This window comes from Calidris pugnax, unplaced genomic scaffold (assembly GCF_001431845.1).
Source record: "Calidris pugnax isolate Ruff unplaced genomic scaffold, ASM143184v1 scaffold18, whole genome shotgun sequence".
Lineage (NCBI taxonomy): Eukaryota > Metazoa > Chordata > Aves > Charadriiformes > Scolopacidae > Calidris > Calidris pugnax.
Window position 1 is genome coordinate 15,956,008 of NW_015090812.1, and position 12,392 is coordinate 15,968,399.

Consider the following 12,392-nt stretch of genomic DNA (forward strand, 5'->3'; position numbering starts at 1 on the left):
GTCAGGAGACTGGAGATCCGACAGGAGAGAGAGCCGCCTCTTGTTGCGGCTCCCTGTCTCTCCCCTCCGGCTCTTGCTAAGCACTAAGTCATTCTCACTGACCCATCCTCTCCAGCTGAAGACAGAGATTGGAGATTCCCAGATACCCCCATGCATTGTGGTGTGAACATGCCCAGTGGGTCAGTCTCAGGTATGAGCTATAAATACGTCTAACCTGTAAAAAGCGTTGGGGCTGAACAGTCAGTGTTGACAAAAACAAAAAAAAAAACCAGACGGGTTATTAAAAGTACGTAATGTGGTTTGACTGCACATGTTGTTTTCTGGAGGAGTTATAACTGGCTGGGAGTGAGACTTGATTTTCATCTCGGGCATGTCAACATGAACTCCTGCACGTTCCAAATCAAAATTGTGAGCTCAAGGAGTGGGGATGGGGGGGAGTACAAACTTTTTACGTGATGATGCATTTTGCATAAATCAGTATTTTATTTTCTTATGGACTGCTGTATTTGATTCTTACTACTTCTATCGAAAAGAAAGAGGATTTTCCCCCATTTTATAGAGACATGTGAAAACCAGATCCTGAAACTGCTTGATTTTTATTTTTGTTATTTTTTTTATTTAAGTTTACTTTAAGAGTTTGGGAAGGAATGTTGAAAGCATATAAAGTAAACATACAGCAAAAGCTAGCTTTTGTTTTTACACTGTCAAAAAAATCACATAGATACAACAAAAAGGAATGCACATATTTTTTTAAGATGATTAAGGTTATGAGTTTAGTAAGGCTTAAGAAATTATTTGACATCTTTTGCCAGCTTGCAAGCAAGTTCCAGAAGGATGTTGACATAAAAATTTTACCATAAACTGTACCCAAGCTTCACTTAACAGATGTCATCTAATAAGTGTTTGCTGTTGGATCTCTTTGATACTCTTGCTGGCTGTGAAACAGAAATAACGCATTGGATTACAGACACATCTCTGATTGCAATATGATCATTTTTACAATACATTCCTTGAGTCTTTGCTTTTTTGCCAATGATACTGTTTTGCATTTATCTTCATAGTAAAAGAAAGAAATTAAAGTTGTGGCCCTGTTTTTTAATCATCTGTATTGATTTCTAATTAAATATCCTTTAGATTTTTGGCAGAAAAGGTTTTTCTTAGTAGCAGTTTAAGTATCTTTTTGGAAGGAAGGTTCAGTGTAGCCATTAACCAGAACCTGCTTTTCTGATATCTGATGACAGTAGTATTAAAGTGAATCCAGGGTCATCCTGTGGGAGGTAACCAATCAAATGTATGCTGTACAGTTAAATTGTTTCTTTCATGTACGTCTGTAATAATAGTTTTCATTGTGGTAATTAAGCTTTATATTGTTCATAATGATAAAAAAAGTTTAATTATGATGTATGCAGCTTGAAATATTTAACATTAATGTCTATGCATTGTATGTACATTAGTGAGGCATGAATAAAGCTTTGTCTTACCCCAATTCTGTACAGTGGGCTAAAGGCTGTTTTACAGGGGTCCAGTAGATGGCAATAGAGGATGCATGTCGAGACTTTTCATCTTTGCCCAGTTTTCATTTGAGTTCTTGGCAAGGTTCTTCTGTTGGAAACTTTTAGCCAGTGTGAAGCACTTTTCATTGGACGGCTGGCGATTGCTGTACTTCCACCATTGTCCGTTGCTGGTGACCTGGTTTGAGACAGAGATGACATGGCCTGTAGAATAAATTCCATTAATATAATTAACAGTAATATTAACTGTTCGTGTTAATATTCTAATTCCTGTAACTATTGTACTTTTAATCTGGAAGGGGAAATGGCTTTAGCTTCTATTCCTAAAACTCACTTACATTATTGCATTGGTTCCTTATTTTGCATGGGACTTAATGATGTGTTAAAACTTCTGTACCTAATAACAAACTTGTGATCTTAAAGCAGGCACCGTGTTATGAAAAAAGTAATGTTCCTGGAAGACATCTTGCTTACTATTGCACAGTGGATCCTTAAGCTTGTTGTAGTCATTGTCTAAAAGTTATTTTTATTTTACTGAAGTTTGTTGTTTTTTCATTTATTATTGATTACTGCAAGATCATTCTCTTTTCTCTCGTCTTCCTAGCCTTTTCATATGCTCCACGTTGAGAACACTATGGAAAATTATTTTGTTCCTTTGTGCTTTTAATGAGATTCCAATGTTCTCTGACCTTAAGCTTTTTCTTTTAAATGGAGTCCTTTGTACCAAGGGATTCTGAATCTTATGTAGTACATGTTAAACTTGTTCCCCTCCTAAGGAAGATTGGCTTTTTCCTTGCTGGCTATTGAGATTTACTTTGCAGCTATTTTAAATGATCTCTCCATCAGATATAGTTTGGTTTGGTTTTTTTTGAATGTGAAGGAATACATATACATTAACATTTTAATTTGTAAATTGAACTCGTCTTTTAGTGTCCTGTTCTTTTTTTATTTTAGAGATAATACTTTTTTTACCCCTTTGGCATAACTCTTTTTCCCTCTCTCCTACGCCAGTAGACTTTAAGTAGGATCTAGAAATGAAAAGTGAGAGTCGTCTTCGCAATTCTGTTTCTGTACTTTAGTTTGACAGCTTATTCATCTACACTGTGTTTATGCAAGAGGCTGCAGATACCGAAACCTGATTTACTCCTTCAACAAACTCTTTGTTTCAGATACTTTGTTAGTGCCTTCATCAGTTTGGAGATCCACTCTTTCATTTTTAAAATTTAGGAGCAAACACGCATCACTACTTTTTTCTTTTTTTTTTTTTCCCTTTTTCATGTGTAGTATTTGTAAATATATAGATACAATATTTCTTTAAAGGTTTCTTTGATAAACAGTTTACTGTTAAATTGAAGTGAAGTACTACACTTCTAAATTTTCAGTTAGAGACACTGCAATACAATTCCTAGTGGTTTTTCTCTAGTGCTTAAGCACGTTCTCTCAATATGTGAAACAATTTCACATTTATTCTGAGTAGTTTGCACAGACGGGCAACTCGTGTATCTCCACCGGTGGTGACAGCCAGAGCTGACATAACAGTGAATTGGGAGCAGGCTACAGGTAGAGAAAATTGTTCTGCACACATACAGCTTTTTTTAATGCTCCATGTCCATCTGTCTTACTTCAGTTAGTAGAAGAAGAATCAAATATGAAAGAGGCCAGTGCATATGGATTTTGATGTCTGTGGTTGTAAGGTTTGTCAATTAATAAGCTATTTACCTTGAGATTGTAGTAATTAAAGCTGTGAGAATGATTGTTATTCAGCTACTACAGTGAAAAATTGAAATCTTTTTATTTTGGTTCACTTAAGTGAATATTTACTGGCTTCTTGTACGTTTTCCCCCTTTTTAGGATAAAGCCTATCTGGAGAATAGACTTGCAGAGTCAAGAAAAGCTTAATACCTGAAGAAATACTGCACTTCTTAATTTGAATGCAGTATCTTTGTCAAGCTCTGATCATGAAATATAAAATCTATAAATCTTTGGTAAAGTTTGCAGCTGACAAAATGACTGACCCAGGAGGCCAGTGCTTGCAATGATAGGTTAACTGCTCACCAATCTGGAACAGGTAGAGAAATAGTCAGAAGGAGATCATAAGATCACCTTTATTAGGTCAGGTCAAAGATATGTCTGTCCTACCTAACCAATATTCTGTATGTCACTGCCCATTGGAGATGTGGAAGGAATAGTACAAGTGTATTTATATGCCTTCACTAGTTTGCAGCTTGGGGACTTTAAGAACAAGAGTTTGACATTCTTTGAGTTTCTCGTCACTAGATTTAACCAATTTCTTCTTAAATCCATGTAAATTATAGTAACTTCTTGTCACAGAGCAATTCCAGGACTTAAGTATCTGTTTTGTGAAAAAGGATCAAATTAATTTTTTAGCTTGTTATTTTTAAGTTTCATTTGCTGCCTCCAGTTTCTTATAGCAGAAAATCATGCGAGCGATCCTCCCTCTAAACTTCTTTGTACCTTTTGTATCCTTTGTTGAAACTTTTTAAATGTGAGTATATTATAATATAGGTAAATGCAGTGCAGCGACTCTAGAAGAGATGAGTAAGTTGCTCACTGTTAGGGAAGAGGAGGTGATGTCCTGAAGGCAGTGATTTGAGGATTTAGGGACTGGCATAGCCCTACAGCAAAACTGCTGATGCTAGATAACATGAACCTTGGATGAGTAAAGAGGGTATTGAGCAGAAGTGGATGTCAGAAGGTATCCTGTGATTATAAAACATAGTTTAGTATTTTCGTTCATGCTAAAAATGTTAGACTACAGATTTATTTAAGAACTATGATTCAGACCCTTTTTTGGAAGAGTTCTATTGCATGTGAATGTTTTTGTGTTTTTTCCTCACTTCTTGCATATGGACAACACTGGTCACTACTTACTATACTGTGATAGAATTGAATTGCAGTGGCAGGGATCTTGACAGTATGTTGTGTTCTTCCTCGAATGATTTGATTCAACTCTTAACCTAATTACTTCTGTGCCATCTCAGGGTCTGTAGGTAATAGGGAGCAGGTGAAACTAAGGCAAATTTGTTGGGCTCTTTCAGGTCCAATATTTCAATTTTCAGAATGTCATTGTCTCTTGATTAGATACACTGTATTTAAAAACATACCTTGGGTCTGAGATTAAGGTTAGATGATCCGTTATCAACAGTCAGTTTCTGTGAAACTGGAATTCTTTTGTTGACTACCTTACTCTTTTTATTGGCCTGCATCTTTATGTAGGCAGTCTCGAGGGTATTCCACTGGATTAGGTGGTAGATCATTCAGCTGCACCAGAGAGAAATATTAGATACTTCTATTAGAAGGTTCAGCTGTTTGTTTAAAGAGTAACTTTTTGCAGTTTAAGTTGACACTGTGTGGTGCTACGTGATTAGTGTTTTGAAAAGCTAGTCTTCTGCTTTGCTGCAGATGCTGTACTTTAGAAAAGTACATTGTGACTTCCATGTTCAAAGTTTTTTGTTTCAGAAGTATTCTCTTTAATTTTTTAGAAGGTACCTATGATCATTAAAAGAAAAAAAAAATCAGCAGGAGGTCTTCATTTGTTGGAGTCTATTCAGGCATGCTAAGAACATCTGTGTAAAACTGATACAGTCAGCTTAATACCATTTGCAGAATTCTTTGTGTTAACAGATTGTAGAAAGTAAATTACCATGGCTGCCTGGTGCTGACAAGAAGCAAGTACAAACAGGAAATAGTATGTATACTTATTTTCATCACTACAGTTATTTTCATGAAACGATGTGCACACAGAATTATGTTCTTGTGTTTCTTTAAACAGGAGAATTTCTTACGACTTCAGTTGAGCTTATTGTCCTGTTGATCTTCTGGAAAAGTCAATGGTTTACACTTGGAGATTTTAAAATGTGTAAAATACTCTCTTGTCAGAGTGGATAAGTCTGTCTGGTGTTACTTTTATCCTTCCTGTGTTCGCTGTGTTTTCCGTTTCTGTTACCTTTTCTGTGAGGCTTGATTTGCCAGGCTTTCTTTGTATTTTCCGAAAGTTAGTGTTGGTTGGTACCAGGAAGCGGTTTTGGTCACTAGAATGCCAGTGAAGTGCAGATTGTCTATGCTACAGGAAGACAGTGGATCATACTTGTTCTGCAGATCTGCAACACTGTTTTAGTGCTTTGAATTTGAGTGTTTATTTAACCGGAACTTTTACATGTGACTTCTCATGTTGAGGAAGAAGTTCTTTTGCTAGAATATATCTTGCTTCATTACAAGATATAAAGATGTGATGAAGTGATACTGGTTCAGCCATGAAATACCGATATCTTAGTGCAGTTAGTGAATTGCAACTCCACTGATTTGGGTGGATTTTTATTTGTGCTAGACTGGAGAAAAATATTTTGTTTGACTGTAGCCTATGTACGGAGTGCAATGTGGTACGACAGCTTGTAAGCTTGATCTGAGCTCTCTGTCAATGTGAGTGAAGGCTTCTTGTGGCGTTGGATAGAGAAAGATGCCTGTGAGCTGTGTGTGTTATTAAAGGGTGGCAAGTGGTCTTAATTCTCCACTAACGTCTGACGTACTCTGCATCGGGCTTCTCCATTTAATTCTCTTAATTTAACTTGCGTTCGAATTCCAGCTGATGGGACAATAATCCCGAGTTATCCACTACTGGGGAAAAAATATGAACTCGATTTCAGTTAAGAGGTGCTCGGATGATGACAAAGACATGTGGCTTCCCTAAGCACAGTGTCGAAATTGGTTTGTAACTGGTAGTTTTGTATTTTGTTGGTAAGCACTTAAGAATTTAAGATAGATTACTTAATAAGACTGCTTGCTTGCTTTCTTTATAAACATTTTTCTGCTCTTTTTTTAGACATGGACCGTGATTATGGGCATGGAGGCTATGGTGGCCCACGATCCATGGACTCTTACCTTAACCAATCCTATGGGATGGAGAGTCATGGAGGTGGAGGAGGTGGTGGTGGTGGTAACAGGTAAAATAATCCTTCAGTTGTCCCAAGAATTGATCAAATCCAATTTAAGTTTAAATCATTCTGTCTTTTAACTTAAGTGTTCCTGAGGCATGTTGTTATGATTTTGTATGAATACTTTCGGTCTGAGTCTTCATGTTTGATAAATAATGGCAAACACTAAACTGTAAGAGCTAGATTCTTGTAATAATCAGCATTTTTGTGGAAAAGTTTGACAGTGAAACCATGCGTCTTTGAATGAAAATGGAAAAAGTTCTATTTTTGGGTAATGGCTAGCAATTTGTAGCTAATTGGCCTGACATACCATTTCTGACATAGCAGACTAGACCTAACTGGTTTAGTGCCTTAGACTGAATCTATCAACATTCCGTTTTCAAGGAACATTTAGGGTATGTGTTGTTTGGTTTGAATGTGCAGTGCTCAAACGATCTTGGTATTGAATCTGAAAGTCATGTCCAGATTATTTCATTGGCAGGTACTGATTATACTCAAAACTGTGTGCATGTTCTGGGCTGCTTTGTAAGATGGATTGGTCTAAAAATAAAAATTCTGATGCAGTGGTCTTAAAGTTGTGTATTTAATGCTAGGATACTATTACTGTTGCTCTTTCAGATAAAAACAGCAGGGATCAGTTGCTTTGATTTAGGTCTTATTATCATATTCAAAGCATGCTTTTCAGAGTAGTGATCCTATTGTGGAGGAAATAAAATGCGAAGAAAACTTCGATAATCTGATGGTTTTCTTGTGTGCGCCCTTGAATTCTTGTCTGGCTGTAGCCAGACTACTGTATGATTCTTGTCTTGTAGTCACTGTGGTGCCACTGGGCAAGGACAGTACTAAGCAGGGAGGCTGGAGAAGTGTTGTGTTTTGCTGCAAGGTTCTGTTAAACATTTTAGTGAAGTATTAATTTGTGTAAAGATGAACATTAAGATTGACTTAAAAGTCTGAGCAGAGTTTCAGGAATGAGCTGTACCTACCATATAGTAATCTGCATATGATTAAGGTTGAATGACTACTTGAACACCGAAATGTCTCTTGCCATGTAATGTTAATATTGTGCATGGACTCTTTCTGTAGACAGTGTCATTTTCTGTGTAGCTTTGGGTCTTCTGAGACTAACATTTTAAAATGAAGGCGTTCAGTTTACTATGCATACTGTTAGTAATTTCAGTCTGTTCTAGTTTATGTTTTAGTAGTCAAGGGGTTGTCTTTCCCAACTCCTGTTGAATCACCCTGACTATAACCCTGCAGGGACACTAATGTGTTTCCCTTCCAAGTGGTTACAAATATTGATGATTTCTAGCCTGATCCCACACCCCAAGGCAAAGTGAACTCTTGGTAAATAACTAAAGTTTTCAGTTCCTTGTTAGTCTACACTGAAATTCCAAGGACTTTTTTTGTGTCCACCATGCATGTATTGGGATAGACTTTCAAAACCCTGAGTTGCTAGACTTAATGGTCTGCAAATGAAAGATGGATACACCGAGGATTGTGAACTCTGACTGGGAGACTGAATTTTACAGGGAAGAACATTTCCAAAAAGTACAAATGTGAATGGAAGAGCACGTGTATTTTTCCTTTAAAATTAGAAATATGGGGTGTTTAAAACTCACAACTATACCACTAAAAAAAAATAATTTCTTTTTTTTTTCCTCAGTTCAGAGCTAAGCCACCTTTTAACTGCTGTTTAACTGTTAGAATGTGAGGGCATGATTTTGAAGAAAGGAGAGTTTGATTAGCCTATGAATGTCTGCAGGTGGTTATTTTTGTGAGACTAGGGCTGGGCTCTAATAATGTTTTAGTAAATAAATGTTGCTGAAAATTTTAAGTTCACAAAGTTCAGACTTACTGAACTTTAGAATTGTTTGTAGCAAAAATGGCTCAGATAGCTTTCTATCTGGTCATAGCGTGATTTGCCCAGCCCTAATCAAGATTAAACAATAACACAACTGTACGGACCAGTATAGTAATAAATTGATTTTAGTTGATAAATGTCAACTGATAACTTGTCTTTTGAAATGTATAACATTAGTAAGCTTACTTTTTTTTCTCCTCACTGTGCAACTTTTCCAGGTTTGGACCTTATGAGTCTTACGACTCCGGGTCTTCTCTGGGTGGGCGAGATCTGTACAGATCTGGCTATGGTTATAATGAACCCGAACAAAGCCGCTTCGGAGGTAGTTATGGTGGTCGATTTGACAACTCCTACCGGAATAGCCTTGACTCTTTCGGAGGTAGAAACCAGGGCGGGTCTAGCTGGGAAGCACCTTACTCCCGTTCAAAATTGAGGCCTGGGTTTATGGAGGACAGAGGAAGAGAGAGTTACTCTTCCTACAGCAGTTTTTCTTCACCCCATATGAAGCCTGCACCTGTAGGCTCTCGGGGGAGAGGAACGCCTGCTTATCCTGAAAGTGGATTTGGAAGCAGAAACTATGATGCTTTTGGAGGACCATCAACAGGCAGAGGCCGAGGCCGAGGAGTAAGTACAGAATCTTTTCAGATTCTTTTCACTAGACACTCTTTTAAACCCTTTCAAGACCACTGCTTTAAAATGAATGCACTGTTCAGTACAGTGTGGGTTTTTTGTCCAAGCAAACTATCATGGTTGACAATGTTGTTTACCCCCTTGAAGCTGTCTTCAAGTAGAACCCAGTCCCTCTTTCTTTTGAAAGTAATGAGTAATAGAAGACTAGTTGATAAGGTTTGTTAAATCTCTCCTTTTGTTTGAAAGGTGAAGATAAAAGTAATAGGTTTGGTCTAAAAGGGATTAAAAGGACTTGCATTTTTCCTTGTAAACACTAGCATCTTTGCTGCTGGTGGGGAAGTTCTTGAATATTGTAAAAAGTTTAATTCAAAGCCTTTTGAAGTTTTGAGTAGGTTAAAGGTGCAATGTATAAGTAAAAAACAAAACCCAGGTTGTGAATGCTAGAGTAGTTTTTGTTTCCTGTGAAGGCAAAAGTTTAGCTGATTCTTTAATATGTTGAACGCATGCTTTATCAAACATCAAGTCGTCTTTTAAACCTAATTCTCTCTCTGACTTGTGTATTGGAAGGGTGATGGGGAGGAAATGGCAAAGGTGGGTGGCTAGCAGATACAGTGATTCTTTTTCAAAATTTAAGCATGGTTAAAGGGGCATCATCAATTTGAAATCAGGTCCTTTCACAGAATTAAGATTAATTTCCAGACAGTGTGCCTAGTTCTGTTACTTGTGTTCTTTTTGTTTTGAGGACTTATATTCTAACTTCTTTTCAGTGGATTCCTTTCCAGTGTAGGCTGTAAAAACTTATGTCCAAGAAACAGCAAGAATAACAGTACACAAAATAGTGGATCACATTTTGGAGAAGTAATGCTTGATGTTAAATGAGCTAGGGGAAGAAAACAGAAGAGTAAAAAAAATCCTGACAGAAGTACTAACTTTAAGTTGATGGTGTCCCTTTATCTTGGTTTTAAAATCCCAGTTCTGATGATGCTTTTTTTCTTTTTTTAAGCACGAAGAGTTCAGTGAACACTTTTCTGCCTATGCCTCTAGGTGTAACTTACCTTTCAAATTTCTTGAGAGTGCCATATTTCTTTGGGAAGCAATTCTTTAATATTATACCATACAACTTGTTTGTAGCTTAAAGTGTAGAAGAATATTATTTTTTACTGGGTCTTTTGCCTAATTGTGTGGTGGTTTTGTTTGAGAAACTCTACTTTGCTGCATTCTTGAGTACTGTAGTTGCCATAGTAAAATTTTAGCTCAGATTTGCACATGGCTGCTAGCTAGCATGTAGCATGGTATAAGAAATAGATTCTAATCTTTTACGTTTATCTGCTTGTGAAGCTGAAAGTGTTAGGTTCTTAAGCTTGGATGCCATCCTTTCAGAACTCATTTAGATCTGAAAGTTTTGTGCAGTTACAACCAAGTAGCCTTTTTTCTTTTTTTCTGTTTCGCTTTTGAAATTTATGTTTTTGGTCTTTTATGTAATAAAGGAGAATGTAAAGGCTAAACTACTTAACATGTAAAATGCATTGCACCTTTAATAGATAGACTGTCTGTTTAAAAAAAAAAACAACTTGCAATTATCCAAGTGCGTACTTCATGTCAAATGTATGTGTACAATATAAATGTACATGCTAGGTAGTTCTATAACTATCTCAACTAAATACATTAACATGGAGATCTTGTGCATGGACTTCTGATAAAGAAAAGTGCCTGCTTTGGTACATTCTGTCTGTCATTTAAAATTTGCTTTAAAAAAAAAGTCATACTTTTCACAAAGTATGTTGAAGTTATTTTTTTATATTCATTTAACTTTAGTATAATGCTAATTCTCTTCTCATGGCAATACAAATATTTCTGCTTATCCAGGTCACCCGTCCAGTCAGTGGGCTCTCTTCCCCTTTATTAATCAAATGGTTGAGTTGATGGTAAGAAGTATACTAGCGCTTTTGAAAATATTGCAGCTACCTAGATTCTCCCTCTTCAGATTACTTATTTAATCCGTGCCTTCAGAGAGGTAACTTTCATAAACAAGTGTCCACAAATGACTCTACAGCATTTTAGAAATTGTAGAAAGGTTTAGTCTTTCAACTGAGTTTTCATTCCTATTGCTGTCATTTTTTGTATTACTCCCGCAAGGCCCCACTTTTAAACTACGAATTTATTAAATTCAGTGGAAACAGAAGTTTAAAAAACAAAAACAAAAACAAACAAACAAACCAAAAAGCTTCCTTCAATTAATCACTATTCCGCACTGGACAACCTTCTTTACTCAGTTTTCAAATCACTGCTAGACATTTGTCATAAAGAAGCTTTTTGCCTTTTTCTTAAAATGACTGCAGACTAAAGTGTTGAAAACTGCATTGGTTAGCTCTGTTGTTTTTTTTTTCCCCCAGAGGGAGAAGTCACCCATCTAGAGAATCTGAAGAGAGGAACCAAGATGTTAGGTTGAGATGTGATCTCTGATGGACATGTTCATTGTCTGGACAATGGTGCTGCATAAGCAGAAACACAGTTTATACATACATACTCATTCTACTGGACAAACACCCACAAAGCCATTGCACAACACATCATCAAACTGGGAGCTTAAATTCCCCCTGCAGAAAGAATGCAGGTTTTACTTAGTTCACAGTTTTATTGTACCAAGTAATTGTTTTATTTCTATTGATTTCATATACTAATATCATTCTCTTGATTTCACAAATTTTCAGCATATGGGAGACTTTGGAGGAATGCACAGACCTGGAATTGTTGTTGACTATCATAACAAACCCAGTCCTGCAGCAGTTGCTGCAAGAGGAATTAAAAGAAAGATGATTCCACAGCCGTATAACAAACCTGGTGGCACATTTATCAAGAAACCCAAAATGACAAAACCTATTTTGAAGCTGAGCCAGAAAAAATCTCCTAGTAAGTAACAAGTGCCAAAATTCTTAAGTTAAAATTGCTAATTTTTTTCAATTCATGAGGACTTATTTACTTTTAATATTCAGAAAGAAGGCTGTATGTGCTGTTTTATAACACTTTGTTTTTTACTCTTGAAGTACTCTACAACATTTTATGGATTTACTGTTCTAGCTCTTCTACTGCAAAGATAATTTTCTGAATGAAATGGCGTGTTTTGATGTGTTTAAATATGTACTGCTGCAGATTATTTCATTTAGACTTTATAACAATACTTCCTTGTGGAATTATTTTTGCCACTGAAAATAATTTCATATCTCGGGTTGCCTAAAGTGATGATGCCTGACAAATAGCAAAATACGCAATATGCAAAACATGCCCTTGAATTGTATGATTCTGTGAGCCTGGGCAGTGCTGCCTGAACCTTAAAATGTGCCTTTGCACAAACCTGGAACCTGTGGTCCAAATACTTTGACAGATACAAAATCTAGTGAATCAATTGCAGTGCAGCTAAAATACAGGCATAAGATGTGG

At 36.5% G+C, this 12,392-nt stretch overlaps 1 protein-coding gene across 2 annotated transcripts in view; it reads left to right on the forward strand.

Moving 5' to 3' along the window:
• Positions 1-12,392, forward strand: part of ZNF326 (zinc finger protein 326) — a 29,783-nt gene that overhangs the window by 401 nt on the left and 16,990 nt on the right. Inside the window, exons 2-5 of one of the 2 annotated variants that reach the window (XM_014939148.1) lie at positions 116-190; positions 6,352-6,472; positions 8,543-8,948; positions 11,666-11,864. In XM_014939148.1, coding sequence (XP_014794634.1) covers positions 116-190; positions 6,352-6,472; positions 8,543-8,948; positions 11,666-11,864 — 801 coding nt within the window. The remainder of the gene's footprint in view (positions 1-115; positions 191-6,351; positions 6,473-8,542; positions 8,949-11,665; positions 11,865-12,392) is intronic. The other variant, XM_014939149.1, reaches the window with a different exon arrangement.